We start from the raw sequence: 25,074 nt of genomic DNA, 5'->3' as shown, positions 1-25,074 counted from the left end.
CCAAAATCCAACTGCCATAGGCAGGATCTGAACAGTGTTAATTTTGGCAGCTATTTTTAATTTTAGTCTTAGTTTAAGTCTTTAAATGAAATGCATTTTAATTTAAGTCACATTTCAGTAATTTCTATCTTTTTTAGTTTTAATCTAGTTTTAGTTAACGAAAAATCAAAACATTTTAGTCTAGATTTAGTCCATAAAATGTCCTCACATTTAGTCTTTACTTTTAGTTCAAGCATTTATTTTCTTGACAAAATCTTGAACCAAATCATTGTAGTGTGTTCTATCCACCCTGCCAAACCTGTTGTCCCTGCTTTCTACAGCTGAGAGGCGGAATAGCTACAACTGCATTGTTTTTGACAGATTTTCCCACAGTGGAGAAATATAATGGATTTTGAATGTCCAACGAAAACTACATTACATTTTAGTCTAGTTTTAGTCATCTTGATGAAAACTAAAAAAACTTTAGTCATCACAGATCTATTTTTGTTAATTTTAGTCCAGTTTTTATCATGGAAAAAAGGCTGTGGACGAACATTTTTAGTCATAGTTGTAGTCAACAAAATTAACACTGGATCTGGACTCATCTCTGAGCATAACGTTCTTCTACATGTTCAGGTTCCAGTGCAGGGGTTGCTGAGGGCAGCGCAAACAAGCCTGGCAGTGAAGGGCAGACATAGCAGATGACCATCAAACGAGTGCATTTCCATTGTTCTCTTCAATTTATTGAAGGGTGACATGAGCTTATATACAGTGTGACAAACAAAGGCAAGTTTTACACAAAGCAGTGTACTCTGTCCAAAGTTACATAATTAGGTAATAAGAAATATTAGATGATGCATGATATCATGATTACATAAATGAGGCAATAAGAGACATTGCTTGATCATCAATTTGAGTTACCCTTTGTGCATTATACAAGAACTCCTTGAATTATACAACTAATTACAAATTGCAAAGTCATGTAGTCAAAATAAGAGTCAGTAGCAAAATAAGCTGTTTGGCATTGGAAGAGATTTGGCCCATTTTTCATTGGCGCAACCCAAATACTCAGCTCTGCTGCTCATCCCACAAATGTGTGTTCCATACAAATGTGGCACCATTTAAAAGGGGAGTAAACAGGCTTTCCAACGGTATAAGATTTATTGCCAAGAAGCATTGTTACAACAAAGAAAAAATCTACCAAACACAACTTTCCTCACTTTTAGTGCTAAGTTTAGTTTGATCTTTTGCCAAAACATTCAAACCCAGGTCTGGCCTTAGCAATACTACAAACAAGGCAGCTTTCAAATAAAAGCATAGATAAATCTAAATCAGTATAACTGAAGATCCTTTTTAAAGTTTGATCACATCTGTAATACTGACAACATACTGAAAAAAATATACAGCAACTGATTTAGTTTATAAATTATGGCAAAACACACAAAACACAGACCATTCAAGTTGCTTTTAAAAATGAAAGCAATGGTAGATTGGATGAAAATAGTGACAGCACAGAGAAAACAAAAGATAACACCAAAACCACCAACGGCACACCAAGGTGTTGCTGCATCTGTTTTAACACCCCCGTGAAACATCCGAACCTGAGTGGTGTGACTGTGGTATTTATCATGTCAAGTTTACACCAAGATTATTAAAGCTTCTAAAACTTACATTAGAAAATCACTTTAGTTAACTGAAACAAAATAAAAACTAAGATTTACAAAAATAAATAAATAAATAAATAAATAAACCTCATGGTACGCTTACAAAACTAACTAAAATAAAATACAGACAAAATATCCTTAGTTTTAGTCTTTGACACAACCATACTGACTGGCACCTTCACCCGTCTGGGGAGTGTAAAATTGCCCGAATGGATGGGTTTAGAATTCACACAGTAGTAGTTTAATGTTGGAGTTGTATTCAAACATCATCATTAAACAAATAAAATAATAAGTGAAGAGTAGCCTGTTGAACTATGTTTTTTAACATGTATGATGTTCACTCTGCCCTGACATGCATCTGAAAAAACTAAAACTACCAGTAAAACTAATAAAAACTAAACTAAAACAAAGCAGTTTTGCAAAATAAAAACTAAACCTTAACTTACAAAACAGCAGTAAAAGCTAATTAAAACTAAACTGAAATTGAACACAGAAAGTGAAAACGAAATAAAAAAAAAAACTAATGAAAATCCAAACTATTATAACCTTGGTCCACACAAAGCAGAGAGCGAGAGAGCAGAGAGAAACACCCCCCCACAGTCAATTTCAGGTAAGACACTAAGCATTAGAAATGAAAGGCATAAAGGGATATGCTGTCTTCTGTTTGACTGTAGAGGGCAGCATTGAGCTAAAGAAAGCCTTTAAGCTCCTCAGGGATCATCAGATAGGTTCCGTGGGCACTAACTGCTACTTAAATAAACCTCTCTTTTTTGTCCATAAATCATATATTATATTAATAATATATGATTTATGTCATGTCATTAGACAAGGGGACAAATAAAATAATTATTATGGCTAATGCTACTACATGCTTTCTTGAGCTGTAATTGTATCTGTTAAATAGGACTTGCAGGTTCAGGTACAAATATTTTATAAAATTTAAATTAAATAATGTGCACAATATTATTCTTAATTGTGCTTTAAATGTAATATTCAACACATTATGCAGGGCATGAAAAAGTTGCAAACACTTAGAAGCTTCTGATATTTTTCTGAAATAAAATTTCAGTTTTTTTGGCCCCCCCTGTGGAAAAAGCAGTACTTTGTATCGCTTTATTAGTTCTTCCTGTACATATGTGGTGTACTAAAGAAAAACATCTGCTGTTGCTGTCTTTTCAAAGTCAGTGTTATGACTCAATGTGAATTTTTTCTGTGTAAAATGCTGATGGCCTTGTTTGCTTTCATAGCTCACATGCACGCTTTAGTTTTTATTTGAGTCTGTCAGAAGTGCAGCAGAGCTGTATTAATAATACTGTTCTGCTGAAATCTGCACATTTGGAGGAAGTGAACTGGAACTGTTTGAATGGATTTTTAAAAAAACAGGTGGTAGTTCTCACCGGCTTTAACGGGTTTCACTCAGACAGGAAGCTGTATTTTCCTCTTTTGTGCATCATTAACATATGAGGAAGTTTTTTTTTTTTTTTTTTTTTTTTTTGCTCTACGCGTTCACATGCTCTCAGAGCTCAGCCTGCGCTGTGACGAGAAACATCTGAGAGCTGATGGACATCTACCAGGAGGCTGTGGAGTACCTGGAGTCACAACATGTACCAGGTGAGGGAGGGAGGTGGTTTTATTCTTACAAAAGTTTATAAAAATCTATATAAAAGTTTCTGAGGGAGGGTCAACATCAAGGTGAAACTTTAAAATAAGATGAACTTAAACAGAAAGTACTTTATTCATTTAGTTGAGTGTAAATATGGTAGAATCTACTGAAAATGTGATGTCGATACCTTTAATGTGAATTTGGCTGTGCTAATGATAGAAGAGGAAGTAGACATGAGAACTTTTTTTATTACCTGGCTTCTTCATGTTGTCTGTTGTGTGTATTTATGTGTAGTTGAAGCTGAGGCTGAAGTCCTGGAGGAGGATGTGTTCCAGGAGGATGCAGGGTCCTGTCTGCTTTATCCTCTACACCCAGAGATCTTAGATGACCCAGAAACACCTGTGAGTTTACCTTCCTTCAACAATACAAAACAAAAGGTGAAGACAGAATGATCTGATTGGTTCATTAGACTTGCTGCTATAATATCAAGGTCAGCTCATTCAGGAAGAATCAGTGAGATAAGGATTTGTTTTACTAGAGAGCATACTGTAAAATAAAAACATTTTAGCCAAAATAGTCTAATTAATGTAAATTAATGCATTAGAAAACCTTCAGAGTATCTCCCAATGTGGGAAATTACTTCTGCGTTACACTGTGTTATCTTTAAACATTTAACTCTATATTCAAGAAATAAACAAGTAAAATAAAAACAGTTTAAGTGGTGTTAAATATTAAGTTGGTTAGATGCAAAACGATACAGTGGTTTACTCAAGGTTCTCCCATCAAGCTGCCGTGTAAAGTTGTATATAACTTAATTTCAGCTATTGTAGCCACATACTCAACAAAAAAACATGGCAAGCAATTAAACCCAAAGTGTGGAAACTTTATCAGCGACTAAAAATAAGTGATTATAAATTCACACTCACAATGAAGAAGTGAAACCCAGGTTATTGGTACATTTCAGGAAGAAGGAAAACCCAGAATTGACCTCAACATTACAACGTTTTTGCACCAAACAATGAAGCATTTCATGTTTTGCATGCTTTTGTGGCTTCATATGCAAAGGAACATTTATTATTTGTTTGATATGAATACAGCAAGGTACAAAACAAAATAAGATTCATGTAAGTATTGCAATTTTAAAAGTGAACTCACCATTTAAATTCTTTGGCAACTGACAGACAATGTATAAGCTCAGATTTTCAGACTGACTCTGTTGTATTTATTGTTTGATGGCTGTGATTCAGACGTCTCATAGTCCAGAGGAAATGTTGGAGAGGAGACTGGTGGTCCTGAAAGGCGTCCTGGACAGTGAGGAGGTTTATCTCAGAGAGCTGGAGGCCCTGTTGATGGTAAAACACACGTCAAACATGAAAAACAAGTTCACATATTTTGCTTCAGATCAAAATTAAGGGTTTGAGATGTGAGCTCACGCACTGTCTATTGTGAAAACTTAATAGATTAATTAATCTAACTCTAAATGTCCCTTTTGTTGTCCCTGTGGCACCAGACAAATAAACTATTCTAAGTTACCTCACTTTGTTATTGAACTTTACAGTGACTTTGTATTTTTACTTCACATGAACACAAAGTAGGTCACTGTTATTTATAATGCATTTACTGTATCTGAGCAGTGCTTGTTCTGGTCTGTGGTTAGCACTGAGTAATAAAGTACAATATAATGTGCTGTACTGTTGTCTGCTTTCCTCTTCCACAAGTAGCCAGGTTCCCCTTTTTTCCACTAAGTCCAGGTACTTTTGAAAATATCTCTACTAAATTATAATTAAATAGAGATATTCATAAGATATTAATAACTGCGGATATGTTGATAAATGCGCACTGTGGTATTTAATAAACTCATAAATAAATAGTTTTGTGTAGCCAAAAGCAGTTATAGCCTAACATACAGTGCCTATAAAAAGCATCCACCCCCTTAGATTTTTTACCCTTTTACTGATTTTATAAATTAATCACTGTCAATATAATTTGGCTTTTTTAGACCAAAAAACCCTCATTAATGTCAAAGTGAAAACAGATTTCTACAAAGCATTGTCAATTGAATAAAAACAAAGGTTTGCACACTGCAATTTTACTCCAATCTTCTTCACAAGACTGCTCAAGCTCTGTCAGGTTGAGTGGGGATGGGGCATAAACAGCCCTTTTTAAGCTCAGCCACAAATTCCCTAATGGACTGAGGTCTGGGTTTTGACTCGGCCACTCCAGAACATTCACTTTGTTGTCTTTAGACCATTTCTGTGTAGCTTTCACTGTGCTTTGGGTCATTGTCTTGAAGGAAAATAAATCTCCTCCCAAGCTGTATTTCCCTTGCAGACTGAAAAAGATTGTCCTTTCAGATTGCCCTTGTATTTTGCCGCATTCATTGTACCCTCTACCTTGACAGGCCTTCCAGGGCTAGCTACCAAGAAGCATCCCCACAGCATGATGCTGTCACCACCATACCTTACAGTGGGGATGGTGTGTTTGTGGTGATGCCCAGTGTTTGGTGTCCACCAAACATAGTGTCTTGTCTGATGACCAAAAACCCCATTTTGGTTTCATAAGACCAAAGAACTTTCTTCCACTTGACCATGGAGTCTCCCACATCCCTTTTGGCAAGCTCTATTGGAGATTAAATGACTTTTCTTCAACAGTGTCTTTCTCTCTGCCACATAAAGCTTTGATTGGTAAAGAACCTGGGCAACAGCTTTTGTTTGCAGAGTCTCTCCCATCCCAGCTGCTGAGGCTAACTCCTTCAGAGTAGTCATAGGTGACTTGAAGACCTCTCTTACTAGTCTCCTCTTGCACAGTCACTCAAATTGTGAGGTCGGCCTGATCCAGGCAGATTTACACATGTGCCGTATTACTTAGATTTCTTGATGCTGGATTTAACTAAACTCTGGGGGATGTACAGTGCCGTGGATATCTTTCTTTTGTATCCATCCCCTTACTTATACTTTCCAATAACCTTTTCCCTGAGTTGCTTGGAGTGTTCTTTTGTCTTCATGATGTAATGGGACTGCACCTTCCAGCCACAGGTGTCTTTATCCCCATTTCACTAACTGTTAAGCTAACTGGCCTCTGTTGAATTAGGTCACTTTAAAGGGGGTGAATATTTATGCTGTTACTTATTTTACATTACATATTTTTATTTACTTGACAATACTCTGTAGAAATTTGTTTTCACTTTGATATTCAAGAATTTTTGAAGCCAAATTATATTGATCCTGGTTGATTTGTAAAATCAATAAAAACTTTTAAAGAGGAACTGTACAGGCTATAAGCAAGGCGAAAAAGATGTATGGCTCCTTCTGACAGGTAACAAATTAGCATTTGTCTCATACCATCAAAATGAACCAGACTAATTTCTGGCTGGGCAAGACTACTTCCCGGAGTCTAGCTTGGTTGTTTAAAATGTGGCAACTGCTTCCAGTAAGACTGTAAAGCTAACTCTTGCTAACTCTTACTTTTGATCTAGCAGTTTTAAAAGCGGTTCGGCTCTAAAACGTGAAACCAGTTAGCTGTAGAGGAAACAGTGAGATGTTTCGTTCATGTTTAGACAGCTGCTTTTTCCAACGGTCGAAAGTAAGCTAGCAAAGCAAAGCTACAGTGGCAAGCCGTTTTGATAGCAGCTTAAAGAGTTCTTGTACTTCCAGGAAAATAAAACTAGTAATTCAAAAAGGAAGGAACAAAACCAGTCACAGAAAAAAAGCCACAAGTAGCATTAGTGTTCAAAGTTAATTAACTTTAGGTGATTTATTTAAAACATGCGAAACTAAAGTCAGCGAGGAACGACAATAGCAGTCATTGCCATCACTCACAGCAACAAAGACTAATGTAACCCTTTAAAAACACATTTTAAGGCAGCAATAATGCGTTTGACTTGAAGGGCTACATACTGTTTCGTATTCAAAGTGAGTATGGTTTTTCTCACTTTCAGGCTGAGTAGCTGTATTTAGGTGTTATTTCTGTCATTTTATGTGCCAAAGTCGCTGCTGAAACACATGCAAATGAAGAATTATGCATGTGGGAAGTTAAAACTGTTCTTCATTCTTTTTAGCACATCATCACTGCCTGTTTCTTTTTTTCTTACATTTCCTTCTCACCTACATTGGTTGGCCTTTAGTCTCTGTTTGTTTAGCCAAAAGGTCTTCTGTTCTGTATCTTCTGTTTCTGTAGCCCATGAAGGCTCTGTGGGCCTCAGCGGGGACCTCCAAGCCGGTTCTGTCTAGTCGACAGGTCCAGACAGTTTTCTACCAGGTACCTGAGCTCAGGGACATGCACAAGAGCTTCTACTCGGACCTGAAGGCTCGACTGAGTGCACACTGCCAACCTGAGACGAACCAGTCAGGCTTTGAGCTCATGGTGGGGGATCTGTTTCTGAAAATGGTAAGTTCTCAGTTTCGTCTGGGCTGTTTTGGTTTTGTGCATGTATGCTGCAGTGTGCCTTCAGCGAGGAATTCACTGGGAAATTCCGGGTAAAATAAGTCAAAAACGTCTATCCAGGTATACCTAAATTAAGCTGAATCCTGTGTTTGAACCTGTGTTGAAATGTCCACCAAACCAGGTATGTTCCATGAATAATGCTGGCTCTGTTTGCAACTATTTTTAATAAGACAAAAAATAGCTAAAAGGAATTCCATACACACATCATTTTCAGTGCAAGTAAACATAGCAAGCATCTAATCAAATTTCCACTTATAGCAGGATAGGGGAGAAATTTAACCTAGAAGGACCTGGACAATTTGGGAGATAATTACAGATGAGACACTGTATGGAAAAAAACATTTCATTCATAAAAACAAAAACAATATATCGAACAATACTTTCAATTTCTTGTAACTTCTATTAAAGTGGTATGAAATGTGTCCATGGTTAAATAACAATACAAGCAAAAATCTTAAGGGGATCTTGAAGAGAGATCTAGGATATACAGTGGATGATGAAACATAGGGCAGGATTCTTTCTTTCTAACAATGGAAGATACATAAGAGAAGCTAGGAGCAAATTTACTCAGTGTAAGATATTATTGCACTCCTACACGATTCAGTAATATGGGTTTAATCAAAGACGGTTTGTGTTGGAAGTGTAAAACAGAACAAGGTACTCATGTGTTATGGGATTGCCAAATGGTCTTCCTATTATGGAATTGTGTTTTGGATCTCATGGAGGATTGTTATAATGTTGTTCACCCAGATCACCACAGTTATGTCTCCTCAGAGATAAAACAGTTGTACCTAATTTAAGCAAATACTTATTCAGAGTTTTGATGATTGGTTTGATAATGTGCTCGGTTAATCCTGCGATTCTGAGTCGATAATTCTGACACTAAAATGTGGAAAGAAGACATGATGGCAATAGTTGCATGTGAAAAGATGCTTGGAAAACTAAACAAGAAAAATAACTTATCTAAAGAGGAATGGGATTATTTTGGAAGGATGAGCCTGGAGATGTTGATGGACTGTACAAGCCCATTAGTGTAATTGTTCAGGTCTTGCATCACTGATGGTTCTTTATTAGTGTATCAGATGTACTGTATCCCTATCAAGTTCTGTTGTGCTTCCTGCCTGACCTGTTCCTGTTTATAGATTTGTTTTACCTTTGATTTCTTTATTTGTTTACTATGAAAAAAGCAAAACAAAGGTTGAATTATAAAAAAAAGAATGCACATATCCGCATCAAAAACTCCCAAGTAATGTCCATGTTCTCTAAAGTAAATTCGTACAGTTGTGCCATTGTCCTGTTTCACTTCCATTTAAATTTGCTTTAACATAGACCTTCTCTCCTTTTTATTTGCTCTACAGTGCATCAGGACACAGAACACAGCTAACATGTGCATGTGTTCTTAATACTGTTTGTTGCGCTGGTGGTTTGGGGCCACAGAGGGTGGTTCCTGTATGCTGGAGGTGAACTTAGCTAAATTTAAATCTAGTCCACACAAGGGTGATGGGTATATTTGAAAACAGAGGTTTTTCTGTGCATTTTGGTGTTATCTATACATGTAAACTGCATTTTAGGCCACTGAAAATGCACCTTTTGGAAACAGAAATGAGTTTCAGACTCAAGAGTTACACTAAACCTGCCTTGTTTTTCACAAGGCAGGTTTACGCACTGGGTGTTTTTATGCACTCTTGTGAATAAAATGATTGTACACAGGAATCGCATTCATCCTTTGGTTGTGTTGTGTTCACAGGTGAACCAGATCGGTCTGTATGGGGGTTTCATCCAAAACTATGAGGAAGCTGTTGAAGTTGTTCGAAAGTGTACTCACTCGGACCCTCGCTTCAGAACTCTGGCTGAGGTAACGAGGCTCTACATTTGTCAGCTGCATTCATGGATGTTCTCAGTAGTCTGAATATATCTCTTGATTTTCCAGAGCATGACTACTAACGGCGCTGATAAAACCCGGACCAAATACACCCTTGAAGGTATGTTCTTAAAATTGGTGAGTTTGTAATAGCAACTTCATGACTGACAAAGTCTGACTGTTGTGTTTCTTCTCCCAGCTCTGCTTTACAAACCTCTGGACAGAGTCACCAAAACAACACTAGCACTGCTTGTGAGAAATTCATCCATTCCTGCTGCTCTTCTTTAATTTTGCGCTCTTTCTTAGATCTTCCCATTCACTGTCAACCTTTCTGTCTTGTAGGACCTCCTGAAGACAACACCAGTGGAGCACAAAGATTACGTTTCCTTACAGGAAGCTTTAAGATTGTCCCGCAGCTTCCTGTCTGGTGTCAACGAGAGTTCTCAGAGCAAACGAGAGGTCACACTTAGTCACGGCATGGTGAGACTTTGAAAGCTAGAAAAGATGTACAGAAAAGTGCACAGCTATCAGTTGTTAATATGTGTTTCTATTATGTGTGTTTGTGTTTTTTGTTGCTCTAGAGGCGTCAGCTGATGCGTGATGGCTTTGTGTTAGATGCAAGTGATGGTGAACGCAGCCTGCGTCATCTCTTCCTCTACACCGACCTCCTGCTGTGCACCAGACTCAAACATTCAAGCAGAGGGTGAGGGTAGATGGAGATAGCACCATGGGTTTGTGGGAAATGTGGCTATGTGGTGATGATGTGGTGACTTGTTGTTTGGGTTTCTTCCAGGAAGCAGGACCAGTACAGGTTCAGCTGGTTTCTTCCTCTGGCTGGTTTGAAGCTTCACTGGGTTGCAGAGCAGGAACGCCCGTCAGATACACTCCTTCGCTTACACTCCATACGAACAAAGATGTACCACCTCAGACGGCAGCTACGGCAACACACAGTATGTTTGTCTGCAACATAGGAAAATACACCAAGGGTTAGCAGCCTTTAATTTACAGAAGAGAAGAAATTTACTGTGAAACTTTTCGTTTCATTGGCTTTTATTTTGGACAATTGGTGATATTAGACCAACCTCTCATTATCTTAAAACAGAGCTAGTGCTAGTGTTGGAAAGACTATTTCCCATGTAGCTCCCACTATTTCTGTGAGTGTTGCTGCTTTTCCTTCTTATTTTTGATCTACATACTATTCAACACAAAATGCGAAGGAGTCTGTAATTGAGGCCTGCCCTGTACCTGTCAAATCATGTGGCAACAACAGGCCAATAGAAAAGACTTGGCTTTAAATTAAGATGATCTCTTACAACCTGAATTCTAAAAAAGTTGGAGCGCTGTGTAAAATGTAAATGTAACCAGAATGCAATGATTTGTAAATCTCATGAACCCATATTTTATTCACTATAGAACACTATATCAGCTATATCAGATATTAAAATTGAGACATACCTTTTCATGAACATATAAGCTCATTTTACATTTGATGGCAGCAACACATCTCAAAAAAGTAGGAACAGGGCCATGTTTAACACTGTGTAGCACCCCCTCTTCTTCTATTAAAAGTCTGTAAGCATCTGGAAAATGAGGAGACCCATTGCTGGAGTTTTGGGAGAGGAATGTTGTCCCATTATGAAGATTATGAGCATTAAGGGTCACATATTATGCAAAATACACTTTTTCAGGTTTTTCTAACAAATGTGTTAGTTTGTGGCAGATTGGCAAAGCTCTGCCCACCTTTATTTCTGAGAACCCTGCCTCTCTAATATCCTAATAAGTTGCAAAAATCTTCTCTAGTTTGTCATTAGTACCACTTACTTTTCCAGCCTTTTTTTTGCCTTGTCCCTACTTTTTTGAAATGCGTTGCTAACAAGTTTAAAATTAGCTAATACTTTTCATGAAATGGTAAAGTGTCTCAGTTTAAACATCTGACATGTTGTCTATGTTCTATGGAGAATAAAATATGGGTTTAAGCAATTTGCAAATCATTGCATTTTGTTTTATCAACATTTTACACAGTGCCCCAACGTAAATGTTTTATAAATCTGTTTATAAGGGGACTTGGCCAGCTCGTAGCAGGAGGAAGCTGGAGCAGATGGAGCTTACACTGCTCACACACTCACCTGTGTACAGACTGGAGCTACACAGCCCGAGTGGCAAGGTACACACACATTAACACACTTACACTCACATTCCCATAACAGATGCACTCTTGAGTAACCATTAAGTAAAATAAAACAAAGAATCTGTGTACCCCTCATTTATAGAGTCATACTCTCCTCCACACCTCCCTATATGAACTTGAAGAATGGAGAGAGGCCATCCACAAGCTCACCATAGACAGTAAGTTCACTGCACAGTAAATAAAAGACATATCAGAGAATAATGCAGAGATCTACACATTATTTGATGCTTCCTAAACATAGATCTATCTCTGAAGACAGATTTTATAAAAAATTTGCCTAAACAAACATGTCTGTTGAAGGAGATCAGTCCACTACTGAGTTACTGAGCTGTCTGATCCTGTAGCATAGGCTACAGGTTGTAAACATAATTACCTGCAGGTGTGTCTGTGTCGTTTGCTGCCAATTATCCAGGTGGTAGTGCATTTAAAACAAGTTCATTTTTATTAATCTTCCAAAGCAATGATGTAGACAGTGTCCATAATAGCAAACGACAACATTAAACTTTCATTTAAAGGTGAAACACAACACTCTTACACTCAAAAACCCTTAGCCCTTCCGGGATCACACACCTAACCCAAACATACAAATCCTTAGTATTTATAACCAAGCTGCAGCCATGTAGCTACACCTGTTGACCATATAAAAAAACTACACTTAAAGTACCACTAAATACCATGAATGTTGGCTCTTACAATGTCTTTTGTACTTAAAGCTTCCTTGAGACTCTTTTATTTTGATGATTTTGGCTCAGTCCCTGCCCGTAGCTTAGCTCTACATCATCATGCTCAGCAGTGAACCCGTACGTGCATGTGAACCTGCTGCATGGTCAGAGTGTTGCTGACAGACACTCTAGCTACAGGGGACAGAGCCTTAAAATATTTAAGATGAAACACTTATTCCTCTTCACCATGTTGGATCTGCATATCTGTACGGAAGGGGGGCTTTTGATGTTGTCTGTGGTTCAGGAGCGGCTTGACACTAGGAACACGACTCTTGTAGCCCTTGACATGTCTGTTTGTGGTGGCTCTTGATTCTCAGACTCCATCCTCAGGAGGCTCAGGAAACCTTTTTAGCTATGTTCTAATATTTTGAGATAGTGGATTTTAGATCTTCATGTACTGTAAGCCATAATCATCAAGATTAGAACAGAAAAGTCTAGAAATGAAGAAGTTAAATATCCTGAATTAAATAACAACGAAAGTGAACTTTTTCATGATATTTTATTTTTTTAAAATGCACCTGTTTCTTCACGTGAATTCTGGTAACAATCTGACCTGACTATTGTCTGTATTTCCTCTGTGCTGTTTATCAGACATAGAAACCGTCCCTCCAGACCTGCTAACCCTCACCAGTGCGTGTGTGAAACTGAGAATGACTCAGCAGCCACCACTGCACAGCTCAAACCCTGGTACAACCACAAACACTGCTCAACTCTGTCCTCATTTCCTCCCCACAGGATCACACCCTCAGTCTGAAACACAACACTGTGATCACTCTCGACACTCTCATACATCTTTCTCCTCCTGCTCAGTTTGTTCAGGACAATTAGGTCTAAAGAACTTCAGGATATTTTTGTTTTTTTTGTCTCTCAACAGTGGAACATGAGGAGTGTTTGTGTGGGACTCTGAGTGTGGCGATCCACTCTGCCTCCGGCCTGCTAGAACCAGGATGTGTGTGATATTTCATTCTTTTGCAACTTCAGAAAATGAGCTCTTTATTGAGGAACGAATATTTTTAACTTAATAAGAAACAAGTAACTCGGTTCCTCTTTCTTGCCCTAAGTGACCTAGTGTTTGGTTTCCTTTCATTTTCAGGTGTATATGTGTGCGTGGAAGTGGATGGTTTTGAGTTTTACGATAAACAAGCTCAGACACACTCATCAGTCCACAGCCTCAGCCCACACTGGGATCAGGTTAGAGCATATTAAACTTGAATTAAAGTAAGCAGTAACTGATGTAAAAGGCAGATGATTTATCAGCTGGTAGAGGACTTCATGTCTAGACAGCGCCAGGCTTCAGAGGATTACAGAAGTCAGATAGCTCTGTGACCAGATCCAGACATGCTTTAAACATGATCAGCAGCAGTAAAATCTACACTAAATCTGACTGGTAGCTGGGATCTAAAGGCTTAAAATGAGACATGACTGCTTCTGTTTGTAGCTTTAGGAGACTGATGTCTTCTTTTCATTGTCAGTCACTCTTCTCTGTCAAATAGGAGCTGACGTTCCTGGTGGACGGGGCTCAGGAGCTGAGGGTGCTGTGTGTGAAACAATCTGATGGACAGGATGATATGGTCCTGGGGAAAGCTGCTGTAAAGGTATAAAGACCACCAACCGAGCTTTGACTTCAGCTCTTGGGTTTTGCGTTTACCTAAAAATATGCTGTCTCGTCTGTTTTTCACCATTCGTCCATCAGCTGGAGTCTAAATCCCTGACTCAGCGATGGAGAAGACAGACTTTACACCTGGGGCAAGTGGAAATGGCTCTGTCTCTAAAGTACAGTCCCCACCCGCTAGAACCGCCCAGCTCTACAGCTCAAACACACCCTGTCTTCTGTGTCCCCATAGAGACTGTGGCTCAGTAAGTCCCATAAGGATGTCTCATTACTCAGTCTAGTTTCACAGCTTGCAAATTGAAACTGAAAGCTGAAGTCAAGTCCAGACTTTTATTTCCCCTGTGGAGCTGATAAGAGGGAAGAAGGATTTTTTTCCCAATTGACTTTCATTTGTTTATCAGACAGGAGGGGGTTCTGGTTCCTCATGTGGTCCGCTGTTGTGTGGAGGAAGTGGAGAGGAGAGGCATGGATGAGGTCGGCATCTACAGGATTTCAGGGACCACAAGTGACATCAACACACTCAAGGCTGCGTTCAACAGCAGTAAGGAAAAGCACACAAAAATGTATATCTTTGAACACAGGATGATGACTCAGGAAAGTTCCTATAAACATATTCACCCCCTTGGATGTTTTACCCTTTGATTAATTTTATAAATCAATCACAGTCGATATAATTTGGCTTTTTTTTTTTTTTTTTTAATAAAAAAACCCTCTTTAATGTCAAAGGGAAAACAGATTTTTACAAAGTAATGTCAGTTAAAAAATGTAATGTAAAATAAGTAACAGCATAGATATTCAACCCCTTTAAAGTGACTGATTCATTATAAGAAATGCAGCCAATTATGAGAATAATCATGGTCCATTGCAAGTAAAAAGTATGAGTGTAAAATAGATAAAGCAACAGAAAGACAGCTTCCAGTGATGTAACATTCAGTTACATTTCCATGACAAACATAACATTTTCCTGGCTGTCATGACAAACATGTGCATTACAGCTATGATTTTGAATTATTTGAGTTTTTAAGTACTCAATAACAAAGGAGTCATCATTTTATTTAGTGTAGATATTTATATATAATTGGCTGAAGAAATTAGACAAAACTTTGCAGGTTTTAGTGAATAAAAAAAAAGGCAGAAGACAAAACTTGATTTGTGCTCCTGTTCAGCACTACTAAGAACTATAAAACAAACAGGGAGTACAGTATTGATTATTATCATTATCTATTATTATCAGATCTGCGTGAAGCCGTCAGCAGGCTTAGAAATTCAGATGTGCACGCCGTCTCTGGAGTCCTGAAACTTTACTTCAGAGAGCTACCAGAGTCGCTCATCCCCTCTGAGCTGTTTCAGAGTCTGGCTGCAGCACTGGGTAAGAACAAACATATTCTGCAATATTAACTAAGAGATTCAACTTTGGGTTGTTTGTAGTTGTTGATAGGTTGTTAGGTTGTTTTTTTTTTTTAATTTCTTTGAAATTGATGACATATTTACTCGTCTTTTGGCCTCTGCCAAGTAAGCTGTATTAGGATTGATGCTGAGGCTTTGAATTTCTAATTTGTTTTAATCTTTATTTTGTTTTGACATTTTATTTTCAGTTTCAGTTTAGTTGTTGTAAGTGTAAATGATGTTTTTTTGTTTAGTGTGTTCTTTTGTGTAAATATTTATATATATACAGTACTTAGCAAATTTATTAGACCACCCTAACCCTAACCAAAGTAAGGTTTATGCCACAGCTGCCCTAAATTAACAGCATTGGTAATTAGCAAATTCATTTTTTATGTTTCTGCAATGGTTAATACACCAATATGTAGAAGCTCTTCAACCCAAATGATATTTTTAATGCTAAAATATAATTATTATTGTTATCCATGAATTTTCACATTTACTGATTTACAAAAACCTGGAAAAATTGGAAAGCACATTATTATTTCTTGATTAATATGTCAAATTATAGTTATTTACTTGCATTCCTGAACAGAAAAATCAGTTTTAGTGGTTGAATGTTATGCTTAATGATTCATTTCTGACTTCTCAGAGAAGCCCAGTAAGACGGCTCAAATTTTGGTGAATTCAGTTTGAAATCCCTCATTCCTGTTCAAAATGGTAAAATGTGGAGAACTCACTGAAAATGAAAGAGTCCGCATTAAAGCACTTCATGATGCTGGATGGTCTCTGAGACAAATATGACAGGTGTATATATATATATATATATATATATATATATATATATATATACAGTAATATATATTGTAATTTAATGTGGAAGTAAAAATACCAGAGATCATTCATTAATAACTCTTTTTCTCCTCTGTAGACATCCAGGACATGAACTCTCGTCTTGTCTCCATGTTGTCTTTACTGCAATCCTGTCCTGACCCCAGCCGCCATACTTTCCTCTACCTGCTGCACCACCTGCAACGGTCTGACTACAGGAAAAAACAAACTGAATTCACCTGTTTTTGTCCAGGAAATGATCATATCTTTCCACTAATCTCAGCTCAATGGTTACAGTAGATTGATGGTAATGATTCAACTCTGTGTGTTTTCTTTCTAGACTTTCAGAGAAGCAAGAAATCAACAAGATGTCCCTCCTGAACTTAGCTACAGTGTTTGGGCCGAGCCTTGTGCGCCCCCCTGTGGTTGGAGAGGGGCATTACGGCCCTACTGTTGATATTTCCCAGGAGGTTGTGGTGCAGGTGAGAGTGAGAAAATGAAAAACAGTAGACTGCTGAAAACTAAGAGGCAGGAATGCTATTTGGTTTAACAGTTTATCACGGACACTGTTTCTGACTGAATGACAAAAGGTCATTTTTTTTTTCCTCTGGAGAGGGACAGACCACATCCAAAAAAAGTAAACTGTCTATATAAACATGTTTTTCCTATTTGCAGTCCAAAATAATAAAATGGATACACACACCTGGTTTAAAGACAACAAGATGAATGTTCTGGAGTGGCCGAGTCAAAGCCCAGAGCTCAGTCAAATAGAGAATTTGTGGTTGGACTAGAAAACGGCTAACGGCTAGCTAAACACTGACTTGAAGAGGGTGAATACTCATGCAGTTACTTATTTTACATTACACATTTTTATTTAATTGGTATTACTCTGTAGAAATCTGCTCTCCTCTAGACATTGAAGATATTTTTTGTTACATTGGTTTTGTCAAAAAAAAAAACCGACTTACATTGACCATGACTGATTAATAATATCACTAAAAGGGTAAAACATCCAAGGGGATGAATACTTTTTATAAGCACTGGAAAAGCACATTAAAATCACAACAAAAGCACAGCTCCAGTCTCTCATATCTCTTCATCCTAAGTAAAGCATCTACAATAAAGTAAATTAAACCTACTTAAATCTCATCGAGCACTTTCATTTTTATTTTACAGTATTAGTTACACCAGTATTGTAATTTAAACCTTTTCAGCTGATGGATCAGCTGTTCATCAGTTCCTCTGACAGAAATGTGTGGAGAAGGGAAAAGGAAGCTGACCACAGTAAAGATATTAACAGCCCTCATTTGATGAATAAACAGCAAAAAAATACAAAATAAAAAAAAAAATTGCAACAAGCCCTTTTTAAGTCAAAATCTAATGTATGAAAAATTATACCCTATTAGATTTTGTATTAGAGAAAATACATGGAGCCTATTTCTCACTCCCTCGAGCTTATCCTGTCAAATTTAGGTTAAAAAGCCATAAAAGTAATTAAAAATATATATATACAGTGCTTAACAAATTTATTAGATCACCTGTCATATTTGTGTCAGAGACCATCCAGCATCATGAAGTGCTTTATTGCGGACTCTTTCATTTTCAGTGAGCTCTCCATGTTTTACCATTTTGAACAGGAATGAGGAATTTCAAACTGAATTCACCTTTTTATACCCAAATTTGAGCCTGGCTCAGTGGGCTTCTTTAAGGAGTCAGAAATTATTCAAGCATAACATTCAACCACTAAAACTGATTTTTCTGTTCAGGAATGCAAGTAAATAACTATAATTTGACATATTAATCAAGAAATAATGATGTGCTTTACTATTTTTCGGGTTTTTTGTAAATCATTAAATATGAAAATTCATGGATAACAATAATAATTCTATTTTAGCATTAAAAATATCTTTTCGGTTAAAGAGCTTCTACATATTGGTGTATTAACCATTGCAGAAACATAAAAAATGATTTTGGTTTTACCAATTTTTATCAATGCTGTTAATTTAGGGCAGCTGTGGCATAAACCTTACTTTGGGTGGTGGTCTAACAAATTTGTTTGGCACTGTGTATATATATGTAGGTTGTAGAGTCTTTTCTTAAAAGGTAAAATAAATTCTAATGTAACATTGTATTCTTGTTACTTTTAAGCCATTTTTTGTTGTTTTAGTCAAAAAGAGCTGTCAGTAGTGTTCCTCTCAGCTAAACCTTGACATTCTTCTACATGTCAAACACTTCTTTACACACCTGTTGTGCCTCTCTGTGTTTATATCTTCATCCTATGTGTTTTTTCAGGTCCAGGTGGTTTTCAGCTACCTGCAGTGTAACAACCTCCCTGAAGCTCGGACCTCTCTGCTCCATGACACAGACGGTGAAGATGAGACCACCCACATGTGAGACCACCATCAGCGTCAGACCCTGTGTAACAGAAGATGGCAGCAAGAGCTTCCTTAAAAATAAACTTATTTATTAATTAAAATATGGACTAAGACTCTAACACTGACTGTTTCTGTCTAACCTTTTAAGTTTGGTTGTAACGTCATTAAAGATAAATCTTGACCAGCAGGTAAAAACAGTGATGACAGAATTTTCCATGTATTTACATGTTCATTAAGTTTGCTTTCATACAAACTCATTCTATACTTATTCAGCTTTTTACAACTAGTTCCTTTTAATACAGACTTTCACTTGAAGCCCCAAGTGACCTGTTGATGTTTTCAAAGAAACAAAGAATTTCAAATAATTTAAAGGTGAATATTTTATGGGAAAAAAAATTAGGTTTAATTCCAAGTAAGAATTGTTTTAGTGTATATAATGTGTACCCATAAACCTCAAACATAATAGGTGAATGACAGTGACTGTAAAGCACATTTAAGGCACACATTTAGACTTTTCAGGGATTAATTTGATCACAAATAAAGTGCCCAGAGTGAATAAAACACCATCAAAATAGATCTTTTTATAAAAATAAAATCCTGGGGGAGGAACCCCCAGACCCCTGAAATTCCTCAAGGAGCCGTCTTGGGGCCAATCCTAATCAGTTTGTATATTAACGACCTGCCAAACATCTGTGCTGATATAAGTCTTCAGATGTATGCTGATGACACAGTTATCCATGCATCTTCTTAAACTTGTGGTGCTGTTCCCAATACTTTAACTAAAATGTACAAAAATATCAGCTTGGCTAGAAGCCTTTTGTTTGGCACTACAAAGAAAACAAAGTCAATCTGTTTTTTTATCTAAAAGTTTTCTGATACAGAAACAGAATATTGAAATCAAAGGTGGACGTATTGAACAGGTCACAGAGGCGAAGTATGTGGGGATCATTTTAAAATCTCACTTATATTTTAAAAGCCATGTTGAAAAGATTTGCCACATAAGTAAGGCTTATCACTGTTGTTTTAGGATGATAAGAAACTGCCTGATAACTAATTTTGCTTTGGTTTTACTGCCTGGTCTCAGACAAATCAGTAACTACATGTCCCTACAACAGGCTCTAAAATCCTGAAAAATTACATCATCACTGCCACATGATGAAGTAAATACAAGATTTTAAATGTTCAAATCAACTGGATTATTTGTAAGAAATATTATCAGTTAAATTGAAAATTGCCCCTGGTGAAATTAACAATAAAGTTTTAGTTGTTTTCTGAGTTTGAACAGATAGGTCAGGGGTGCCACACACAGAAATGTGAATATGAAAGCTGTGTGAGGGGTGCAGAAGTTTGAAAAAAAAAAAGGTCAGGGGTCACCTCCACAAGCCTGAAATCCAATCGGTCATGGTTCAAATCCAACTAGACGGAGTTCACTGCGAGTGTACGGCCCATAAAAGTCCCCCCCCACACACACGTATACAGCCAGTGTTCGACCCGTCCACACTACACATGCGAGTCTCTTTTCAATCACACCACCTGGGCAGCCCGGGCTAGTGTTACCCCCAACCTTTTACCCCAAACACCCCCCGTACCCCTCCTTCCTCTGACTCTTTTTGATCACTAATCCTGTACCCTGACTCAGGCTCTGCAGTGCTAATAGACTCTGCGAGAACGCCATAACAACATCCAGAACAAGTCCCAAACTGAAAAAAAGAGAGTCTCCCTGTTGCCCTCTGTGTCGTAAATCACCTGTCCCCTCTAACACGATGGCTGCCAAAATAAAAGCCCTGCCTGGTGACTACAAAGACAGAATGAGGTTCAGACTACAAAGCAGAGGAAGGTCTGAGACATCGCAGACGTATGTGATGGGAGCAGATGGAGGTCGCCACCTGGGGAGGGTGGGAACAGTTTTAACAGGAGAGGTCAGATTCTGAATGTGACGGCACTTTTCCATTCTTCCTGCGCTCCACAGTCACACTGAGGTTTTACCAGCGCTGGTATGGATTCACGGGAAAAGTCTTTGCTCAACAATGTGGTGAAATTTCAGGCATTTTATGGGTTTCCTCTGTTGACTCATTATTGCCTCTTTTTATGCCAATTTTTGCCCATTTTAACCACATTTTACTATTTGGATGCCCGTCTTTGCCATATTAAACCATTTCTGCATATTTCTGCCTATTTTTCTGCCTCAGTTAACCCATTTTTGCCAGTTGAAACTGATTTTTCATCCCATTTCACAAAATTTTCCACCCATTTTTGCCACTTTAAACCCATTTTGACCATTTATTAATCCCCTTTTATCACTTTTATATCAAATTTTTGCCATTTCTAACCAAGCGGCAACCTCTGGTCTTGAAAAATGAAGCCAATGTGGAAGTGCAAAATATTGCAATATGGCATTTGTCCATTTTAGGCTGGCTGCAGGAACACCAGAAGTCCAGTCCAGGGGGGTGAATTTTTTGTACCACAATAGTTTCGATTATATTTGGGAAAAACCTCACTGCGGACTGATTGGCACGTCTCACTTGATTGACAGATAGATTGACAGGCAACCCTAGCTAGCTAGCTGACAGGAAGTTGAGCTTAGTGGGCAGGCGTTAGGTTGATCCAAAGTTCGGTTGAGACCGAATACAGAAGCAGCCACGGATTGGATTTGCTTCAAAAGCTGTTTGAGTCTGCATAAAGTAATCAAACTGCTGACTTCACACAGACTTTGTCCAATTCTTTTTACAGTCTATGCTTATAACCCATTTATGATACTTACAAAATCCCATTTCACCATCTTTTTCAACAATTTTTGCCATTTTTTAAAAACCTTTGCTAATCTGAACACATTTTTGCCACTTTAATACCAATTTTTGTTCATTTTAAACCATTTCCACCAGTTTATTTCTGCCTGTTTTTGCCACTTCTAAACTAATTCTTGCAACTTTCCTCTGGTTGTTGCCTCTGATGACCGATTATTGCCACTATAATCAATGTTTATCACTCTTATGCCAATCTTTGCCAATTTTAACCACATTACATTATATATTATACCTTTATTTTTGTTTATTTTGCCTCTTTTTCTCATTTTTACCAATTCTAACCCATTTCTGCTACATTTAAAATCCCATTTCACTCCCTTTTCCAACAATTTTTGCCAATTTCAAACCATTTTATCAATTTTTAACCCATGGCTATATACTGCAGCACAAATGAATAAAAAGAATTATTATAAAGATTAGATATTAAATATTGGATATCACAGCTTATCTTTTCAATTGACCACGATTTAGCTGATTTCCATGAACCACTGATGTATTGTACTGTTTCCTATCATATCAAATTATATTGTATTGTATCATATTGTAATATCTGATGTCTTACTACATTATATAGCACTCTTACATAACATAATGTGTCCTATCATATTGTATTATATTGTATCGTGTTATAGCGTTTTTTTTATCGTATCAAATCCTATCAGAAAATTTTGTTATAATTCAATGTTCCTTTGATTTGATAATTTGAAACTTTTTGGTGAAATGTCAGTTTCAAAGTGCCATCAAGTCAACTTTTTAAGGACAACCGAAAACTTTTCATGAATAACTTCAAACTCTGCAACCTGCAAGTTATGTGAAGCTCTGAGCACCAGGAGAGAAAGGAAATGAAGAGTTTTTCACTCCATTTATTTCTGCAATCATCTGTAGAAAAATCCAGTAAAAAACATTTCTGGTGTACACATGTTTTGTAGCACAGCGTATGTGTGTGTGTCTGGATGTGTGTCATGGTGTTGCTGCCCGGAGCTGTGCCATGCTTGATTAGTCCTAATCTAGCTGGGAGTCAGGTTGCTGTGTCGGCAGCCTGTCTGTATGGAAGGCATGCAGGCCGCAGATCACAGGGATTGACCCTCTGCCTCTCGGGTTAACAGAAGCCCGTGTCTGTGTGTGATAGAGTGTGTGTCCTGAAAACTGCTGAACTTGGACTTCTCTTGGATGTGAAACAAAAACTTTTCAGTGTTTGAGAAAAAGATGGACAAGCTTTGATTTTAGAGGAAAAGTCAAATTAAAAGAGTGTTAGAGGAAAAGAGAGGATATGAATGAGTGTGTTTGCTGGGGACTACTTGAACTTTGTCTCCTGCTGGACTCACGTCTCATAAAGAATCCCCTCAGCAGGTTGTAAACATAATACCACACACTTTCAACACACACCACTGCCCTGCAAACCAAAAAAGAAGTGAATTCCTACTTCCTCTGAAAGAGTAGAATAGTGTGAGTGTTGATTCTAACTGAACAAATACACACATTTTGCCCCCTCCTCATCTCCGCTGTGGGCTTAAGTCGTCTGTTAGTGTCTGTGTAAGAGTGAGTGTTTGGGGAGTTTTAGGATCAAACCCTCATGTCGACAGTGGCTGCACCAAGGAGACGACCGCTGACAGGTGCTTCCTGCAGCAACACAGCAGGTGCTTCACAGTCACACAGACACTCCGACTATGAGATATTGTGGGTGCTCACACACATTGTCCATCTCTTCTCATTCCCTCACAATGCACGAGTTTTAATCCTTGAGTGAATGCTAGCAAGAGCTTTTTCACATGCTAACTACTAAAGCTGCTATGTTGGTGCACCTCTAGGAATTTTAAAAGCTCAAAGAGATTGCACGCTTCTGTTAGCATACTTAATTGCAGTACTTTTAAATGAAGTATACAACACTTAATCACAGAGGGGTAGTTTTGGTTCCTATTGACATCTTCTGCAAGTTGTAAACAGATGTTTAAATAGATTTGTATTTTATGTTAACATTATTTGCTCAAAGTAAACAAACTTATTTTGCTGTAATTACCTTTGTCTTGATTGAAATGTGCTACTATTGCTATTAACATGTTAGCTAGCAAGCGTGCTAACATTAGCTAATGGATGTAGCAAACAGCTAACCACACTTAGCTGGTCCACTCCATAGTATCCTTTGACTGTGTAAGATTTGGAGTTTTTAGAGTCTGGTTGTTGGTGAATAAATGCAAGACAGGCTGCAGACCAGTCATCTCTGATGGCACTCACAAACTGTTCATCTGAGATGCTATATATACTATAACAGAACAGAAAACACAATAAACTTTAAAAATAAAACTGGATTAAACTTCCGTTTAGGTTTTAGGTAATGGCTGGAATACCAGAAGTTAAGTTAAAAACCTAATTACAAAACTTCTGATAAAGCCAAGCAAACAGTCTGGTTACCAAAACATTCCAACACAGCAAGCGTAGCCTAATTATGTAGCTTACGTAGAGCCCCACTATCTCAAATCTCTTTGCAGATTTGTGTCATCCTTATATTATTTTTAAGGTGACTTTAACGGTACTTGCCGCTCTGCACGGCCTAGACCTTGCTGATACAAATTTGCAACAAATTGTATTTGCACACAAACGTGCTGATGATTTTCCCTTCGGGGATAAATAAAGTTATTGTATTGTAATGAGCTTAAGCTCCACAGACGCCCCTTTTCTGTACAGTATTCAGTCCGGATCAGTCATCAGTCAGCAAGTTTATTTTCTTTCTTTACATTTTCAATCACAGGCTCTATCAACAAGTCCAAAAGCCAGTCACTGATCTGGTTGCTGCTAAAACACCATGGCCTCTCAACAAATAGCAGCCCTATCATCTGTCCTAATATACCCCTCCTCAACACTTCCAGCACTGTTTCCCCTGGGCTATGACGCCACATCTCCCAAATGGAAACACAAAGTCATGACGTTATGTGGGAGTGATGCTTTTTAGATCCATATCAGAGGATTCTTGCATGCTTAGAAAATGAGGCTGAGGTTAGTTTGGTCTCTGGGCCAGCTGTCCAAAGAGCGAGCAGATAAGAGACCGTGTCATTTTCCACAAATAATGGACAGTTAAATGCAAAGTTTGTTTGTGTGCTTGTCTTTTTGAACTAAAGCTACTATCTCTTTTATTACAGCTGATGAAAATGGACGTTAAGTTCAGACTTTTATCAGTGAACCATTTGAGCTGTAAACGCTAAGCTCCAAGTGGACATGCACCTAATTAATTTGCTGAATTTTCCATGAGAAGTAGTAATTTCCTGTTGCTTCCTTGAGCTCCAAACTTACTGTGACCCAGAGAGTGTTACCCAGTTTTCCACTTTAGAGTGCATGGAGCAAGTAGACGGCAGCAGAGATGGAATGGGATGGGGTTGGGGGTACAGTGCAAATTGGGATTGGTGTAGACAGAATGCAGCACACATGGAGCACAGTGCAGACGGAACATGGTGCAGACGGAATGAGGCACAGATTGGAACATGGTACAGAAGGACTGAGGGTTAGGGTATGTTCATATAAAAATGAACAGAAATGATTACAATTTTGTACGTGTATTTTAATGATTTTTAAGTTCAAATTAAACATGGGCTATCTGTTCGTGGTGAAGAGTTTACC

At 37.8% G+C, this 25,074-nt stretch overlaps 1 protein-coding gene across 4 annotated transcripts; it reads left to right on the top strand.

The window, feature by feature from the left end:
- The first annotated feature begins 3,156 nt into the window (after window positions 1-3,156).
- Window positions 3,157-18,843, top strand: si:dkey-33c9.6 (active breakpoint cluster region-related protein). 4 transcript variants are annotated; one of them, XM_041778886.1, is made up of 22 exons: window positions 3,157-3,254; window positions 3,541-3,647; window positions 4,494-4,598; window positions 7,423-7,632; window positions 9,437-9,544; window positions 9,620-9,671; window positions 9,750-9,802; window positions 9,893-10,030; window positions 10,132-10,253; window positions 10,344-10,500; window positions 11,610-11,714; window positions 11,821-11,896; window positions 13,052-13,147; window positions 13,335-13,409; window positions 13,554-13,651; window positions 13,954-14,055; window positions 14,154-14,317; window positions 14,474-14,613; window positions 15,307-15,441; window positions 16,387-16,492; window positions 16,627-16,768; window positions 18,579-18,843. In XM_041778886.1, the coding sequence occupies exons 1-22, from the start codon at window positions 3,203-3,205 to the stop codon at window positions 18,678-18,680; spliced, it is 2,445 nt and encodes an 814-aa protein (XP_041634820.1). In that variant the 5' UTR covers window positions 3,157-3,202; the 3' UTR covers window positions 18,681-18,843. The 4 variants fall into 4 exon arrangements, with proteins under 4 accessions (XP_041634820.1, XP_041634817.1, XP_041634818.1 ...); XM_041778883.1 differs by lacking the exons at window positions 3,157-3,254; window positions 3,541-3,647; window positions 4,494-4,598 and adding an exon at window positions 6,566-6,675; XM_041778884.1 differs by lacking the exons at window positions 3,157-3,254; window positions 3,541-3,647; window positions 4,494-4,598 and adding an exon at window positions 6,722-7,157.
- The last annotated feature ends 6,231 nt before the right edge of the window (window positions 18,844-25,074 follow it).

Source organism: Cheilinus undulatus, linkage group 22, assembly GCF_018320785.1.
Source record: "Cheilinus undulatus linkage group 22, ASM1832078v1, whole genome shotgun sequence".
Classification (NCBI taxonomy): Eukaryota; Metazoa; Chordata; class Actinopteri; order Labriformes; family Labridae; genus Cheilinus; species Cheilinus undulatus.
Note: the sequence above shows the minus strand (reverse complement) of the source record. Positions and strands in the feature narration are given on the sequence as shown.

Excerpts from the sequence above, each read along its gene's own strand:
- si:dkey-33c9.6 (XM_041778886.1), top strand. The coding sequence starts at position 3,203 with ATGGACATCTACCAGGAGGCTGTGGAGTACCTGGAGTCACAACATGTA. Across the intron at positions 13,652-13,953 it reads TCAGCCCACACTGGGATCAG|GAGCTGACGTTCCTGGTGGA; the intron begins GTTAGAGCATAT and ends TCTGTCAAATAG. Across the intron at positions 16,493-16,626 it reads CTGCTGCACCACCTGCAACG|ACTTTCAGAGAAGCAAGAAA; the intron begins GTCTGACTACAG and ends TTTTCTTTCTAG.